Here is an 18661-nt window from a genome sequence, read left to right on the forward strand (position 1 = left end):
GTTTGCCACATCTCCAGAAACTGTACAAATGGATAGTTCTTTTGTTTTACTTAAATTATTTATAACATGTATATCACATAAGGCAAGTTCACTTCATGCTTTACTTAGTAAAATGGAAAAAAAAGCTTTCTCCAAAATTGGCACTAAAGTTAAGTTCTTAATAGCAAGGAGATACATCACTATAAGCAGAATGAACACAGTCATAATACATATCAAATCAAAATTATTTTCTTTATATCATCAGCAATGAGTTAACTCCAGAGGTAGTATGGCAGAAACGAGCATGGATCCTATCAGGTCACAACCGATGAAGAAATTAAATTTATTTTTCTCTGTGGTTTTGACCATAAATTGCTTTACACATTTAGGACCTGAATAAAAACCACTCTCAGCAGAAATCTTGGCCCATTAATTCAACTGACACATCAATTTTACAACTTTCAGGACTGCAGATATAAAAAATGTAAAGTATAAAATTATGTAAGTTTGAAATGGTTTTAATCATATTCATTAAAAATATTTACATTTCCCGGTACTTACTTGACAAAACCCCCTTGCAATATAATTCTACTCTAAACTTTTATTTATAAAATGAGGCTCATTTATGAGATTTCAGTGAATGTTATACTGCAAATTACTTACATTCCGTAAACTATTTTAAGAACTTTTCATATCAAAGGTAGTTTATATTGGATTATCTGAAACCCAATAGTGCCCACAGATGAGCTTCTTACAAATCTTTTCATTAATGCTTGGAAAGCACTGTGAAAATGAAAAGTGCTGTTAAGTGCTATCGTCTCCCTTAAATTCTCACTTACGCTGTGTGCACATTGTGAAATAAACACATATGCAGCATGTCCATGTTTTGATATGTATTTTTATTTCCCTGCAGTTTTCACTTATCAAGAACAAGTAACAGGGAAAGTTGTCTGAACTAGTGCATAAACAAACATTCTGAAACACCACTACACGTATCTAATTTACAAGAACCGTATAAAAAAAGTCACTAAAACACTACACTATGAAGGTGTCCAACGCTTACAGTCAGACTTTTTCCAACCCGTTACTTGCCTTGTAGCCACAGGAAAACTCTCCAAAATTGAAAAGACAGTCTTGCCACAACCCTCCCCCCCTCCCAACACCTGGGATGGCTCGATATCTAGACTTCCAATAATTATTGCAATGATATGATGCAATACATACCTGGTAAAATATCCTTTATGTGGTGTGTTACAGTTTTAAAGCCAGTTAAAATATGCAGTCTTCAGATAAAATGTAATCCTTGAAAAATTTTCTTATCTGCACAGTTTAAATGTGCTAGATGCATAATTTTTCCTAGTCCGTTTTTCCTGTGTAATTATTTTTTATAAACTGGTATTATAAATAGAAATATACATTCAAAATATATGGAAAAGTGAGTTACTACATTAAATTTGCATGTATCGATCCATCCCTTTCCCCTGCACAGTAATAGAAAATACTATTTTGCCTTGAACTTCATATTTGACAGTGAAATGCCACTAGTATTTACCAAAAAGTCCATCTAGTCAAATTGTGAAACAAAATGAACCAAGTGAAAACTTTACAGTTTCTTTAGAAAAAAATTACAAGAATTTCATTTCCTAGCTATGAATCTTTAACTTTTTAGACACAAAGTTGGATTTATTTTTACAAGATACAAAATGTAAACATGGCAAAATAAATAGTTAAAACAAGTGATGCAGGATCCCATTTCATGCTCATGATCCCATTAAAGAATTATTTTTTAAAATCCATTCAGTTGCAAATTCAAGTGCAAAAGCATGATGATGAATATCTACTATTCAAGTAACAGAAATAATATTGATGATACAAATAAACTATTTTACAAGGTAGTGATTTTCCCAATTTTACAAAATATACATCATATATCGATTTCATATCCGATATATTGTAGTCCATTTAGGTCCATTGTTACGCTCTGTGATCCACAGAGTGTCGCCTTTTGCATTCAGCTGGAATATGAATGACTGCACACCATCAGCACAGGTCAAAGCCACACGTTTTAGGTTATGTCACTTCCATAGCTACTGTTGTCTCTGCTATTCCATTTAAACCCAATCTTTCTGGTTCATGGTTCTCTCTATAATAAGGCAAAGAGTAAAATAAACATTAATACTCTCCAGAATATGATATTATCACTCAGTATTTACAGATACGGTTTTACGTAACTACAACTAAACATGTACTTCACAAGAACATTTCCTACTTTTACAATTGCTATACAGGAATGAGGAAAAGTTTTGTGTTATCTAAGAAATTCTAGTATTTCCTAATTACTTGATTATAATTGTTTACTTAGGAAACACAGTAATTTAACATAATATTTCGGGGGAAGCCAATGATAAACTACTTATGAAAATATGTAACACAGGACAATCCAAGTTTTTTACAACAGATGAAGCATATGATGCTCAAAAAGAATAATCATCAGGGGTGCCTGGGTGGCTCAGTCGGTTGAGCGTCCGACTTCGGCTCAGGTCATGATCTCACGGTCTGTGAGTTCAAGCCCCATGTTGGGCTCTGTGCTGACAGCTCAGAGCCTGGAGCCTGCTTCAGATTCTGTGTCTCCCTCTCTCTGACCCTCCCCCGTTCACATTCTGTCTCTCTCTGTCTCAAAAATAAATAAACATTAAAAAAAAATTAAAAAAAAAAAGAATAATCATCAGAAGCACAACAGTACTTAGATTACTTTCCACTACAGTTTAATTTTATAGGTTTAAGGTCATGCAGTAAGTTATTAACTCATGCACGTCAAGTTTTTTTCTGATTTGTTGCTCTCATGTACTAGTATCAAAGAAATATAAAAACATACCCTGAAATACATGATCACAGATTTAGCTAATCCCAGAAGAGTCTCAATTTTAATATATACATAGAATAATTTACTTTCTTTTTATAATGTTGAAGAAAACACAAATTTTGATTTGAAAATTAAAGCTCTGGCATGGGAATCAGTAACAACTCTAACCTCCCCAACTGTCTAAGCTACAAAAAAACAGTAGAAGACTCAAGCTTCTAAAATATCCTTTGATTTATTTTTTGGGCTTGATGGTTCCCAATTTGATGTGCTTTCCCCCCTTGTTTTTTATGCTTCTGGTTGGCATGTAAACATCCCACTATTGACCTCAAACAAATAATCTAAGTCACAGAGCTTTACCCTGAGTAGAACTCAGTATGTGTTAAAAGCAAGTCAATCAATAGACATCTATTGCAGTAAAAAATGTCTTTTTCCTCCCATAGGACAGCCAGCAGAAAGGGACAGGATGGTACCAGAAATACACACACACACACACACACACACACACCTTGCTATGCTGCTGATGGCACTGCTGGGAGTAACCTTTGGCACTCTGTCCATACTGGCAGCAACCGTGGCAAGTTTTAAGGCTGTTGGCGATGGTGCTGAAGTCCGTGTATTGATATGCACATTGACTGGAGAAACAACACTGACGTTATTGAGGTGCACTGCATTTGTCAGGCAGGAATTGTTCATAGGAAGTGTTTGAGGACTGCTTGTGCACAATGCTGGGATTAAGTGGTTTGTAGTGGTGTGGCCAACTGTCCTTACAAGTTGTACAGCTGAAATCCCTGGGCTGGATGATAAAGCCATATTGGTGGAGTATAACGTTTTAGAGGTTCCTGAAGGAGAAAAATAACATCATTTAATTCGTATCATGAGACATTAATTAAACTCTCAGAAAATCAGAGTTTAATAAAAATCTGTGCAAACATTTGTATTCTAATTACATACCAAATTAACTTTCCACATAATGGCCTCTCCAAAGAGAGTTCCTGATCACAACATACTTACCTGTTACAAGCCAAAGACACATTTTTCTACTAGCCTGCATAAAAGTCTACATTTGGAAAGTAGGAAACAACAGGGCAGAGAGGTCCTCTCTGGAGGTTGAGACCATGTGGAAATGACAGTCGGATTCCATCATAATTCACGCATGCAAGGAATCAGTAAGGCGGGGTAATCAGGTTCATGGGTGTATCTAAAAGTAAGTGGAAAAACCCTAGGGTCTGAGTAGTAGATGAAGGCTGATAGGAACAGCAAGTCTTTGAGGACTCAGGGTGGTAAGAAGCAGACAAGGTTTCAGAGTAATACTGTATTTCAAGAGGAGGAGTCAGAGAAAGCAGTCCCATGAGTATGTGCCAGTGGGAAGGTAAACCCAATTTCAAACTTACTGACAGATCAACCTGGATTATATTTTGCCTATCAATGCACGGATAATTCCAGTGTGATGGTTAGCGATTAGCTCAGTATGTTTCCTAAGATGTGAGGCAACTGACAGTATGTGGATAAAACCAGGCAGGGTGGAGAGTTACACAGGAAGGTATCTAGTGGGAGCAGGAGGAAACAGGGAGCAGGCTCTATGTGATTTCCAGAAAATATGCAGCTATTCCGCCACACCTATCCTCAGAAATTCTGGAGTCCTGACTTGTACGATTTTTTCCCCTTGTATTTAAAACAAACACCGTATCTCCAATCAGTAAGTTACAACCTCGAGCTAGTAAGTATCGCATGAAACCACAGGCTTACCTGAAGGCTGGACAACACCGTTTATGTTGTTGTGGCCAGTGTTCTGTTCCTTGGCTACCTCACTGCGACTTGGAACAGGTGCACTGACTACTGCAGATGCAGCAAAGTGGGCGCTGGCTGAGTCAAGTGTTTTAGACATACAGTCAGAGGTGCTTGAGCCCTATAAAATGAACAAAATTAAACTCTCAATTTTTCAAATGTGATTTCATGAATGTGAATATTAAGAAATGGGCAAACCCAAAAGGTGGTTTCCTTTTTCATCTTGAACAGGTGTAAGTGCTAAGATTAAGAGATCCAAGACTCCACAGACTATTTTTGGCATTTTTAAGCAGGGAGTGACTAAAAATTGGGAAGCAACTATTTCTGAGAAAGAACTAGGGGATTAAAAAACCTCAAACCTTTTATGCTCTATTAATTTTTCCAATAAGTGTTAAAGAATGCCTTTAAAAATACTTGACAATCTAGATACTAGGGACAAAATGAAATTTAACCATCCTTTTTGTCACAATGTAAAAACATGTCTTGCCTAACTAACCTCGCAAGTAGGCTAGTTACCCGAGAGATTCAGAAAAAGCAAACAAAGGCAAGTTTAATGGCCATTCCTCTTGATTCTGCATGAAACAGGTCACCCAATAGCTCCAGAATGCAGGCTAGTCCCAAATCCACCCGGATGCTAGAGGAGTGCTGAGGGCTCCTGGTGTCACTGAGATTTTCATGTTGCTGGATTCAGGATTTCCAAGGTCAGTGTATTTAGTGACCCTCTGAGAATGAACTGACCTACCATCAGCAGACGCTGGCCTGAGAGCTCACAGAATACAACAAAGATTGAGTTAACCTCAGTTATTACTTCAGAGTTACTTTTGGAATTATGAAGTAACAAAACTTAAGACCTAAAGTATTAGATTTATTTCTTTCAGATGGCTCAAATTTCAAACAAACTTTTCAATTACACTTTTATTTTTAGTGGCTTAACAACAGAAATTTATTCTCATACAGTTTTGGATGCCACAACTTCAAAATAAGTGTTATAGGGCTCATATCAAGGTATTTGCAGGGTTTCTTTCTTCCGGCAATTGCAATTTTATAAAGTATTTTTGTTCTTAACCCCTAGCATATTCGTCTAATGGTGCCAATGGAAAACGTCACCTAGTGGCAATTTTTTTCTTCAGGGAAATGTGATTCAAAGAGGCAAGGGATTATGTTGTTTGGATTTAGTGGACAATTCAAGAAAATTACCTCCTAAGTCATGGGGCACACCCAAATGGCACTTAAAAACACAGTTTAGGAAGGGGTTAAGATTGGGGGAAAAAAGTTTTGGAGGCAGAGTAGGGGTGGGGATGATAATTCTAAGAGTATCTAATTCCTTCCACAAATTCTCAATACCCCTCTAAAACAATGTGGTTTCTTTCCTAAATTACAAATACCATATTTGACTCTAGTATTCTCCTCATTAAATATACATTAGTTTATCAAGGTTATCTTTGACTTGACAAAATTGTACAAAACTATGTAATTAAAGAAGAAAAAAGAAACAACCACGATTAAAAGACAGGTTCACCTGTGCTTTTGGGTGCGTCTGTTGCGAGGAATGCTGAGATTGCTGTTTCTGCTGAAGCTGAGCAAGCTGCTGCCTTTGCATTTGAACTAACTGCTGTTGATGTGTCTGAAACTGTTCTTCTGTGATACCCCCTGTTACTGGCAAAGGACATTCAGTTCAGAAGTATATTTTAAAGTACTTTGCACAACACAAATAGAATACAATTAAAATTATTGCACAATTAAGATGAAAAGCAAGTGCAAATCATACATCAGCAAAAAACTCAATAAAAAGCAAAAGTGGTTTATGTTAATATCCATGATCTTCTAAAATCACATGCCAAAAGAAGTTCCTACATGCAGTGTTTATACTGTACAAAATAGTCCTAATATGAGGATTCTATTACTTATTCAGACTTCGTGTCTTTGGGATCATTCTTAGCTTTCTAAATTGTGGAAGTATATAATGAGAAAACTGATTTATTAATACAAATAATAATGATGATGACTAAGTGATAGCCTTATTAAGAAAGCAGGACCATCTGCAGAACTATAAAGGATTCTTATTGCTGGTTCTCATCTAGGACATTTTCCCCGGTTACAAATCAGAGTAGAGGACAAAGGTGTTCACCTTGCACAATCAGTAACTGTAGTTCAAGCCAACAGATTTGATGCTAAAATAAGTCTTATCTATAGAAATATGGGTTAGAAATCAGAGAACTCTTCAGAAAACTAAAGACAGAATATATCCTCAGATGCAATCAAGGGGTGACCAACTGTGTTAACAGTAGATTTCAAGTAAAAATGAGACATCTAAAACGTTTGTTTATAAGATTAGCCAAGAAAAAGTTGTAAGAGGAAAGCATTTTTCTCAAAGAAACGTAAAAAATTTTCATTAATTTTCAAGTAAATCACTGATAAACTGATTTAGAGGACATAAAGCTATTTCCATAGAAGTCAGTACATTATCAAAATCATGAAGTATTAAATCAGATCAGAATACATGTACTACTAGAGTAAATTTCTCTATTTTTCTTCATTGCTTTCTTTCCTCTCTCCTATCTCTTTCAGTCAATCAGTATTTACTATTTACGATGATGCAGAGTGCTACATTAAGAGTTAAGTGAATACGTGGCAAAATAAAAGGCAAAAGGAGGGTCCCAGCTATAAAGTCCAAAAGTGTAGTTGGAAAGAAAAGATACATATAAAGGAATAGCAACTAATATGAGCCAACCTTTAAATGCAAGTGAGCAATCTCATCAATAGGACCTAAAGTCTCATTAACAGGACCTAAAGGAGTTTAGCTAGAAGAGGACACAGCCTGAACCTAGGTTACTCTTGACTACTCCCCCAAGTTTTCCATTTACTACAAAGGAGAAATTTTAAAAAACGTGATGGTAAATTAGACATATAACAAGCTATGAATAAATACAGTCTATTTTCTATTAAAAGGGAGTTAGGCCCCAGAGATGGACAAAACATTAAATATGCCTTCATTTCTGTTCGACAACGTTATCATTTAAAATTTGTATTGGGCTATGAAGGAAAAAAAGTTCTTAGATAGCAATTTTATTTTTAGAAGATTCAAAGACCTGGGGCTATGAGAGTGCACACTGTAAAATTTTAATATTACCTGCATTTTTGAAGTACACATTAGTTATCTTACTGAATTACCAACAAAATCAAATGTTTTTCTTTGTTTGCACATGTTAAATTCACTGCAAGTGTTCTATTTTTAAATGTAAAAAACATTTTTAATTCTAAATTTACAATCTTCAAAATCAAATGAAAATGTGAAGTATTCATAAATTTCCAGTTGTTTGAAAACCTTGGGAAAGAGATGAAAAATAGTTTATTAGATAAAAGGCAGGAAGGAAAACTCTTAAGTTAAACCCAAATAAATATGTTTAATAAGTCTTATGTGTATAAAGGATTGTGCCAATTCAAATTAAATGAACTTGGTTGGAATCTGGTGTTAGCATGGTCTAGTCCCTCAAATCCAGTGTTAAGTTTATCTGGAGCTAAGTTTTCTGTTGTGGTGAAAAGGTGGGAGTCACAGTGATTAATTTTAAATGAGGAAGAAAATTAAGTGAATACAGTTTTAACAGCTACTTCAAAATTGAGAGATAAATGAGAACAATGAGAATCTTCTTCTCTAAAATCTTTTAAGTCAGAAAATCATAAAATCTCACTAATTCAGAATAAGTATGTACTTAAATTAGTAGAAAGAACAAATAGCATTTTTTTTAATTAAAAAATTGCTTTTGGGGGCGTCTGGGTGGCTCAGTCGGTTGAGCACCCAACTTTGGCTCAGGTCATGATCTCATGGTTCGTGAGTTCGAGCCCTGCCTGCATCTGTCCTGCTCTGTGCTGACAGTTCAGAGCCTGAAGCCTGCTTTGGCTTCTGTGTCTCCCTTTCTCTCTCTGCCCATCCCCACTTGCACTCTGTCTGTCTCTCTCAAAAATAAACAAACATTAAACATTTTTTTTCCAAAATTAAAAAAATTACTTTTGGTTGGTAATCCATGAGTAACAAAGTGTTGCCAACTATAGATGGTTCTGCTTGTTTTTTATGAATGGATGATCATTTACGTATATATTAAAAAGGAATGCTGATAAAATTGCCTGTTTTGGGGTGGGGTTATATCTGTTTATTGCCCTGTCTTGTTGAGACCATTAATTTGCTCAGGAACCCCATCTTTTTTTCCCATAAGAAATGCATTAAGGGGTGCCTGGGTGGCTCAGTTGGTTGAGCATCTGACTTCGGCTCAGGTCACGATCTCAAGGTCTGTGAGTCTGAGCCCCGCGTCAGGCTCTGTGCTGACAGCTCGGAGCCTGGAGCCTGCTTCGGATTCTGTATCTCCCTCTCTCTCTGCCCCTCCCCCGCTCATGCTCTAATAAACATTAAAAAAAAAAAAAAAAAAAAAAGAAACGCATTAAAATCCTAACCAATCAAGGCTCAATCCAAATTATTCAAATTAATGGTCACTGTTTCCTAACCTTTTTAAACCCTGGCTGATTTTAATAATAAAAATGTCACCCCTGATCCCATTACTGGTTAAGAATTACTAATATAGGGCGCCTGGGTGGCTCAGTCGGTTAAGCGTCCGACTTTGGCTCAGGTCACGATCTCATGGTCTGTCAGTTCGAGCCCCGCGTCGGGCTCTGTGCTGACAGCTCAGAGCCTGGAGCCTGCTTTGGATTCTGTGTCTCTCTCTCTCTCTCTGCTCCTCCCCCGTTCATGCTCTGTCTCTGTCTCAAAAATAAACATTAAAAGAAAAAAGCATTAAAAAAAAGTTACTAATATAAACTCAATTTAACTCTATAATATGGATATGCCTTAAAAAATGACATTTATTTTTTTCTCCTCCCCGTTACTTCAAGCTCAGCATGTTATATCCATTCTTGACCTCTAGTTCTTTCTTTACTATAAAGTTCCTCACTTGGAATTTTCTAGAGCATTATTTCATATCATTTTCAACTCTTTAGACAAAAAGAGCAATTAGTAATCATGACACAGAATTGGAACACATACAAAACACCCTTTCTAACTGACCTCTTTCCTTTTGTTAGGTGGATGGAAAGCAGTAAGAAATGTATGATTTTAAACACAGACACAGTACTGAATTATCATTCTTAGAGTTGACCTAATGGTAGGTGGAGACAGGTGTTTGATGGAAAGTACCTTTCCTACTAATTATGTTTCCTTTCATAAATTACTTAAATATTTCCACAAGAAATTTATTTCTTACGTTGACTTACAATCATCAAGAGGCAAAAGTTAAAACAGGTCAGAAAAAGTCATAGTTATAGTGTGAAGAAGACTGTTTAGAATTTAGGGGCCCAGCTTTGAGGTGGGGGGGTGGTGGTGCGTGTAGTGGCAAAAGGGCAACTGGGAATATGCAAGAAAGAAGCCTTACCTGCTTCTCTTGCTTAGGGCCAAGCCAAGTTCTTTCTACTAGTTGCTTACACGTTGCTAGCTTAAAAGTAAAATTTATGCTGGTCATAATCTACCCTACCCCATGCCCTCCAATTCCTGCCAGTTTAAAAGTAACCACAAAACTGATTGTTTTGTGAAGGTAGCAATATTTCCTTAAAATCCAGATGGATGGAAATGTCTTTTTACCTGAGTAACTTTTCCAAATTTCTGTAGTTAACACATGCTGATAGGTATATGTATTACTGATTTTTCCTCATTATATATGCAAATATGTCATTCTATACATTAGTGGCATACCTGCATTTCTAAATATTTTGTGTATATAACCAAAACTCTGTTTTTCAGTAAAGCCCCTAACCTTCCTGGCTATCTTCTTTATACCTGGCTTATTACCTATCTTAGATTTATTAGTTGCTTTATTTACCAGATGAATCCATGTAGTTTTTGTGAGAATACTTGCTACCATCCTTGGAATGTTGATTTTGCTTTCAAAAGTCCTAGGTATTCTTCATTTCATCTTTCACCTTTCAAGGATGTGATTCCTATATGGTGGTCTGCTAGGTTGACCCCTTATCAGCTTTCTCTCCCGTATTTTGACAGATCCACTAAAAATATACTCAAGGTATCTCCCCTAGACTTTATGCTGGTTTCTTAACCTTGGGCCCACAGAGATATTCTTCAGTATATGTGAAATCTTTACAAGTATTCGCTAACTTTGTATAGTTTTGTTGATTAACTAAAAAGAAAAATCTAATAGAAATACATTCTGGAACTTTTGGATGACCATCTCATAACAGGGTATGAACATATGGTTTTTGTGCTTGTGTGTGTGCCTTTTTATTTTTTTAATTTTTATTTGAGAGAGAGGGCACCTGTGTGTGCGGGAGTGGGAAAAAGGCAGAGGGAGGGAGGGAGGGGGGGAGAGAGAGAGAGAGAGAGAGAAACCTAAGCAGGCTCTGTACTGCCACCGCAGAGCCCGACTTGGGGCTGGATCTCACCAACGAGACCACCACCCAAGCCAAAATCATGAACTGTCAGCAGAGCATGACAGATGTAGAGGTCGAACTCAAGAACCATGAGATCACAACCTGAGCCAAAGTTGGATGCTCAACCAACTGAGCCATCCAGGTGCCCCTGTGTGTGTGCCTTTTCAAAATTATCTTTTAACACAGTATTTCTCCAAGTGGGCTAATACAGTGTATTCTTGGGAAGCTATGAACTTTTTAAAACACTAGTCTAGACCAAGTTTTCACAGCTTAATGAAGAACATCTAATATGGTAATAAAGATCTAAAAGTCAAGATGAATATATTATCCAGTATTCTCCATCTACAAGGTAGGTCTTTGTTACAAAAGTCTTAATATACGCTTTATTAAGCAAAGCTGACTATATGCATTTTTGTTTGTCTGTTTTAAAAGATTTGGGGCTGATGGGGTGGGGGAAGATGGACAACCTATTTTATTTAAAAAAATTTTTTTTAATGTTTATATTTATTTTTGAGACAGAGAGAGAGCATGAGCAGGGGAGGGAGATAGAGAGGGAGACATAGAATCTGAAGCAGGCTCCAGTCTCTGAGCTGTCAGCACAGAGGCTAACAAGGGGCTTGAACCCATGAACTGTGAGATCATGACCTGAGCCAAAGTCAGACGCTCAATTGACTGAGCTGCTCAGGCGTCCCTGGACAACCTATTTTAAACCTTGTATGTCTTAGCGAGAAGTCAGGTGAAAGTTCACATAAGCCACTCTGAGCTACTCTGAGGACAAATGCTTCAATCCTTGAAAGCTGACATTATGTGTCTAGGACTATACACATCCTGTAATGTAACTGTCACAGTTAAAGGCAAACTCATGAATAAACTGCAAAACTGTGGGTAGAAAGGGTGAAGATGGGAGGGAAGGTCAGGAGTGAAGGGTGAGGGGGATAACGAATAAGGAACAAATGAAATGTGAAAATAAAAAAAATAAAGACCCATTTAAGGGGCACCTGGCTGGCTAAGTTGATGGAATGTGTAACTCTAGATCTTGCGGTTATAGGTTTGAGCCCCACGCTGGTATAGAGATTTAAAAAAAATAAAATCTTTTTTTTATTTTTTAATTTTTTTTTAACATTTATTTATTTTTGAGAGACAGGGAGAAACAGAGCATGAGCAGGGGGAGGGGCAGAGAAAGAGGGAGACACAGAATCTGAAGCAGGCTCTAAGCTATCAGCACAGAGCCTGATGTGGGGCTCAAACTCACAAACCATGAGATCATGACCTGAGCTGAAGTCGGATGCTTAACTGACTGAGCCACCCAGGCGCCCCCAAAGATAAAATCTTTAAAGACGCATTTAAACTTCTGACACCCAACCTAAATAGTTACAACTGAAATTTGAATATTATTTCGTTTAGCAGTCAAACTAAAATCTTTTTAATTTCTGAAATCTGAATCTATTTCTCACCTTTGGAAGCAATCCTAACTCAAAAAATAAATCCTTGTGAATACCTTAGCTCATTGTTAAAATGTAGTTTTATCTATTGAAGAACTTTTTATACTTGCAAACATTTTATGGCAATTTAAGAAAGAATGGTGGGGGGCATGTGGGTGACTCAGTCAGTTAAGCGTCCAACTCTTGATCTCAGCTCAGGTTGTGATCTCAGGATTCCTGAGTTTGAGCCCTGCGTGGGGCTTCACACTGACAGTGCAGAGCCTGCTTGGGATTCTCTGTCTCCCTCTCTCTCTGCCCTTTCCCCGCTCACTTGCATGGAGCTGTGCTCTCTCAAAAACAAATAAACATTAAAAAAAAAAAGAAAAAGAAAAGAAAGAATGGAAAAATAAACAAAAATCAGGAATTTCTGTTGGAACACTGTTCAAATTGATGTTCTTACAAATTGGTAATGGTAAGATATTTGAAGCTGATCAAAAAGGGTGCTGGTACCTACTCAGTACACTGAGATGAGGAAAAAAAGTGTTCATTTGCAACCATGCATTAGTTAAAACCAAGACTGAATGTAAACTAATCCATCTCTTCAAATCTGAACAAAGCTTGCTTCATTCATTCATTCATTCATTCATTTTTAAAGTAATCTCTATGCCCAACATGGGGCTTGCACTCATGACCTCAAGATCAAGTCACATGCTATACCGACTGAGCCCAGGTGCCCCAAGCAAAGCTACTGTTAGATGTGAAATACAATTTCATTTCGGAGTTTGGGATTTAAGAACAATATAAAAAAAAAAAGAGCTAAATAATAGTGCAGTTTCAAATGACTAAAAACTTTGATCTATTTATATAAAGAATGTAATACTTGCCATGTGCTGTAAGCTCCCTGAAGGTAGGGATTATTGTCTTACAAAATCTCGCAACTTTTAAACACTTAACAGAGTGCTTTCCATATAATAATTCTAAATCATTATCTATCCTTGGTTATTCACTTGCCATGTTCAGCACAATCCATCTTTCCTTTCTCTGTCCTACTTCTATTCTTTGAAAAGAGTTTTTCAATTAAGAAAACAGATCTTTATTTTACTTAATAGTTAATAAGATATGTGTCTTTGCTTTAAAATGAAGTCTTTAGTTCTAGTTCTAATACCTAGGACATACATTTTAATTTGTTTTAAGTCCTTTAAGTATGATATCAAAAATAACAACTAGATATTCTTTAGGACACAGGAATTATGACTTGAAAAAAAATTTTTTTAAATGTGTATTTATTTTTGAGAGAGAGTGTGTGCAAGTGAGTGGAGGAGGGGCAGAGAGGGGGAGAGAGGATCCAAAGTAGGCTCTGTGCTGACAGCAGAGAGCCAGATGTGGGCTCGAATTCACAAACCGTGAGATCATGACCTGAGCCACAGTCAGATGCTCAATGATTGAGCCACCCAGGTGCCCCAGGACTTGAAAAATATTAACTGGGTTATTAACAGCATAAAAGTAGGAATATTCTTCGCCACTAGCCCTCAAGTTCAAGTTTTTTTTTTCTAAGAACTAAGAAACTTGGGATATAAATAAATATTATGGTCAAAGGTATAGAGTTTCTATTTCTTTTTTTTTTTTTTGAGAGAGGAAGAGAGAATCTTTTTTTTTTTTTTTTTAACTTTTATTTATTATTGAGAGACAGAGAAAGACACAGCATGAGCATGGGAGAGGCAGACAGAAGGAGACACAGAATCTGAAGTGGGCTCCAGGCTCTGAGCTGTCAGCACAGAGACTGACATGGGGCTCGAACTCACAAGCCGTGAGATCATGACTTGAGCCGAAGTCAGACGCTTAACAAACTGAGCCCCCAGGCGCCCCAAGAGAGGAAGAGAGAATCTTAAGCAGGCTTCACACCCAGCCCAGAGCCCAATGCAGGGCTCGATCTCACAACCTTGAGATCATGACCCTGAGCCAAAATCAAGAGTAGGACTCTTAACCAACTGAGAAACCCAGGCAGCCGCAGTTTCTACTTCTGATTAAACCCTTTATTTGTTGAGATTTCCCAGCTGTGAAACAGAAAATTCAGTACTTATAATTGCCAAGATCAGTGACATACTCTGCAACGTAAAAATATGGTCCTGTGTCACTTTTGTTAAACTCTTAAAGACACACATGCTCTCATGACCAAGTCCATTAAGAAGAAGCAGAAGGCAACAGTATTAATAAAGACAAAGATTAAAAGAAATCAAATATACGAAGATTCAATTCTTTTGTCTCTGTCCATCAAATATAAAAATGTAACTTTTTAAAAACTCCTACATCCTTCTCTTTAGATAAATGAAAGAATTCTTATCAAAATTTACGGAATTGTAATGGAATCCACTGGTGCAAATGGGTACCTAAAATTGTCAGAGCTTTTCAACTTTTTACAAAAATGCTGTTAAAAGACTTGTTCCATTATGCATTTATATACCTGTGCCTAATATTTTGAAACCTAACGTATTTATTGAAAACAAAACAAAAACCTTGTGGCCTCCATGACTAGAGGGTCACAGCACAGAAGGAAAATTTCAAACAAAATCCTTTACTCTAGTAACAGATTTAAACATATATTTGACAAATTCTACTTAAAAACACTGACTCTATGTAGCTTAGCTGTTGCTTAAGCCTTGAGATTTGTCAAAGAAAGAAGGAAATGGTACTCTGTTGAGAATACAAAAAAATGTAAGGCAGGAATAATTAATACAGACGAAAAAGAACATTTTTTTTTTAATGGTAGGGGAAAGGCAAAAAATAAAAAACCTTACTGTCTATGTGATGTTAACATCACGTATTTGTCACTTAAGTTACCTAAAAAGTGCACGTATGCCTAAGATACTTTAAAGCTTATTTATTTTGAGAGAGAGAGGGAGGGAGAATCCCAAGCAGGCTCCGTGCTGTCAGCACTGAGCCTGACTCGGGGCTCAATCCCACAAACTGTGAGATCATGACCTGAGCTGAAATCAAGAGTTGGAGGCTTACACAAATGAGTCACCCAGGCATTGCATGCCTCAGATACTTTAAATGCTTATTTTATGCTGATGTATGGTAGTGTCACAAAATTCTACAGGTAGCTATTATGGAATTATTTAAGTTATATTAAGTTGTATTCTGGATCAATACATACAGAGTATTGATGATACTGTAACATACACAACCATACATATTTTCTGGACAAGAGTCAAGTCAAATCCTTCTGGAGTATGTTGGCAATGTACAGCAGAAAGTTGCAAATATCTGGCTATGTTCAAGTTGAGATGAAACAAAATCATTATTTTGCTATGGTACACATTATTAGAGAAGAAACTCAATCCACTGTCAAATCTAATTATAAATGCCTATTTTTAGATGTTTTATTTTTTAAATGTTTATTTTGAGAGAGAGTGAGCACATGAATGGGGGAGGGGCAGAGAGTGAGGGAAAGAGAGAATCCCAAGCAGGCTCTATGTTGTCAGCATACAGCCCAACGCAGGGCTCGATCTCATGAACCACGAATTCATGACCTGAGCTGAAATCAAGAGTTGGATACTTAAGTGAATGAACCACAAAGGAGCTCCAAGATGTTTTTAAACTCCTCTTTTGGCAAAAATTATTTTGAGTAATTTTTGATACAGGAGTTCTAGTTCAGTTAAATAATTTGAACATGGTCTTGGAGTCGGCAGAAATAAAATCTGACCTAATACTCATGAACTTCCTACTACCTTTAGATTTCTAAGAAGTCTGCACCACAAATCATATTAGGTATTTATTTCGGCTTTGAAAGCTTATTAAACTTCGCAAACTCATGAACCTTATATAACAGGATGCCGTTTTCCTTACCTAAGTTTGTTTAAGAGAAAATTAACCAACTAATTTGGAGAAATGACATGTCAACTTCCAATCATTCAAACAAATCCAATTTTCCATTATAATCTTTGAACAGATATATGTCTAGGTCAAGTCTGAAAATAAGCAGTCCAGTAACTAAAAATGACTGAACACTACTGAGACCAAATAAAATGCTTTAAAATCACTTTAAGGAGGTTCAACATAATTTCACATAGTAAAATGTACATCCAGGAAAGAATTTAGAAACATTCACGTTTTACAAGAAGAAAGGATAGCAACAGTGTGAGTCAAGTCACATTTAGTTTTGACTCTGGATACCATGCAGTGTTTGTATATATCATAAGGATATTCAAAATTATACCCACTTATACATGTGATAAAGAGAAGACTATCCACAGATAAAAACAAATCAAAATTACATTTTAGATTTTCTAGATACTATACATTATTTACAATGTACATGTCATAAAAATATTAAATTGAGCACAGTGTTTCTTAAAATGAAAAATGCTTTCTATTTCTAGTCTCAATCAGAGGTTAGCTATCTGACAAAATTACAACTATTCATAGGGAGACTCTTAAAAAATCATTTTTCAGAAAGAAAGCTTTCAATGGTACTCTGGAGGAGCAATGCCTACATTTGAGCAAAGTTAATACACACAAAAATGAAACTTTTCTTTAACAAATGCACACTATGGTTATGATACTCTGGTAGCAGCTTATAACCACTTTACCCATAGGGAACTCCCTATGCATTCTGCCTACACATTCACCATACCAGGCACACACACTCAAAATATAAGTCTGGTTTAATAGGTATCATGACATTGGTTAAAATGTGAACCACAATACTAGGGTTTAGTTTCTTAGGCTGGAAAACAAAAATATAATAGGTTAAGATAAAATTCTTTTCCATGATGGGATTATGAAAATAAACCTTCAAAATTTACCCTGAGCCTTTATTTATTTATTTATTTATTTATTTCAATATATGAAGTTTATTGTCAAATTGGTTTCCATACAACACCCAGTGTCCTGAGCCCTTATTTAGTGTATAATGAAAATTAAGTCGGAAAAAAGAGCAGGATATATTTTTAACAAAGTGACAGCTTACCTGATATGCCATTCTTGCTGGTGTTCAATAAAGCTACAGATGCTGCAGAAACTCTTTTATTGTTCACAGTCTGCCCTGATTTTCTTGAGGTACATTCTTCACTATCACTGTCCTGTAAATTTAGTAGCCTTGGCTGGAAACACTGTAGTCGACATGATCTGATATTGCTTAATATTTCAGAAAGGGACAGTCTGTTTTCACAATGTTTACTGGAAGCATTGGTCCGAGTGAAATTAGAAGAGAAGTCTATAGTTTGGGAAGAGCTTGAAAAACCATTCAGCATTTCAGGGTCTATCTGTTTCAGGACTGGGTCATGTTCTGTGGATATTCGGTCCATTATGACCCTGAAAAGCAATATAAAACCAAATATTATCTGGAAGAATTAGTTCCCTTCTACCTTGTAAAACAAAAATCAGGTCAAGACAAATAGTTTACCTTCCACCTCTGCCAATTCGCCTCCTTGCAAATCCTATACATCTTCTTGGGACTGTGAGTGTTGTAAGGCAATGCCTGTATCTCAACTTATCCAAATCTGCCAATTCTGAATTTTCAAAGGAGTGGTTAGCTTGGTCCAAACGAGGCTGCAAAGAAAGAAAAAAAAGAAAATCAAAACCCACGGAATAAATCTGAAAAGAAAAAAGGTTAAATCATGACAAAAATAAAATTCAGCATTAACAATTAAAATTTAGATATAAAACTGTAAAATTGTTTTATCTGTAAAAAACCAGATAAAATTTTATAAAACTGAATCAAAAGTTCACTCACCAAAATAACTCAAAGTGTATTTAATATTTTAGGGTATATTTTAAAAGAAATATATCTTTAAAGAATAATATGGCTTTTAATATCAATGGCAGAAAAAGTAGAGATAGGAAAGTTAGTAATTTATAAGCTTCCTATTGAGATATACCAGAAATAAATTTTTTTTTGGACCAAAAATTGTACTTCAAGCATGTATGGGTCAGGCTGACACTTCTTACTTTTAAGAACATACGGTTCATTTCTCTGCCTTCCTATTCCCTTTATTATTCTATTTTTCTGGGTCTTAACACTTCTCTATCCCTTCATAATATTTTTTTCTTTCTCTCATTAGCGTTAACTTGTAAAAAACTTTCTACCTCTTCTACACTACTCTCACACACACACACACATCCTAAATAAGTTGGAGTGTAGATGTTTACCATAATGCAACAAGGCAAATGGTCTCCACAAGCCATACCT

At 36.1% G+C, this 18661-nt stretch overlaps 1 protein-coding gene across 3 annotated transcripts in view; it reads right to left on the reverse strand.

Annotated features, from left to right (window-relative positions):
- Positions 1-212: 212 nt before the first annotated feature.
- Positions 213-18661, reverse strand: part of EPC2 (enhancer of polycomb 2) — a 122326-nt gene continuing 103877 nt past the window's right edge. For 2 of the 3 annotated variants that reach the window (XM_060626440.2, XM_060626438.2), the window contains 6 exons: positions 17876-18021; positions 17441-17784; positions 6147-6283; positions 4589-4748; positions 3348-3681; positions 213-2122 (listed from right to left, as the gene is read on the reverse strand). In XM_060626440.2, coding sequence (XP_060482423.1) covers positions 2050-2122; positions 3348-3681; positions 4589-4748; positions 6147-6283; positions 17441-17784; positions 17876-18021 — 1194 coding nt within the window. In that variant the 3' untranslated portion in view covers positions 213-2049. The remainder of the gene's footprint in view (positions 2123-3347; positions 3682-4588; positions 4749-6146; positions 6284-17440; positions 17785-17875; positions 18022-18661) is intronic. The other variant, XM_060626439.2, reaches the window with a different exon arrangement.

Source organism: Panthera onca, chromosome C1 (assembly GCF_046562875.1).
Source record: "Panthera onca isolate mPanOnc1 chromosome C1, mPanOnc1 haplotype 2, whole genome shotgun sequence".
NCBI classification, from domain to species: domain Eukaryota; kingdom Metazoa; phylum Chordata; class Mammalia; order Carnivora; family Felidae; genus Panthera; species Panthera onca.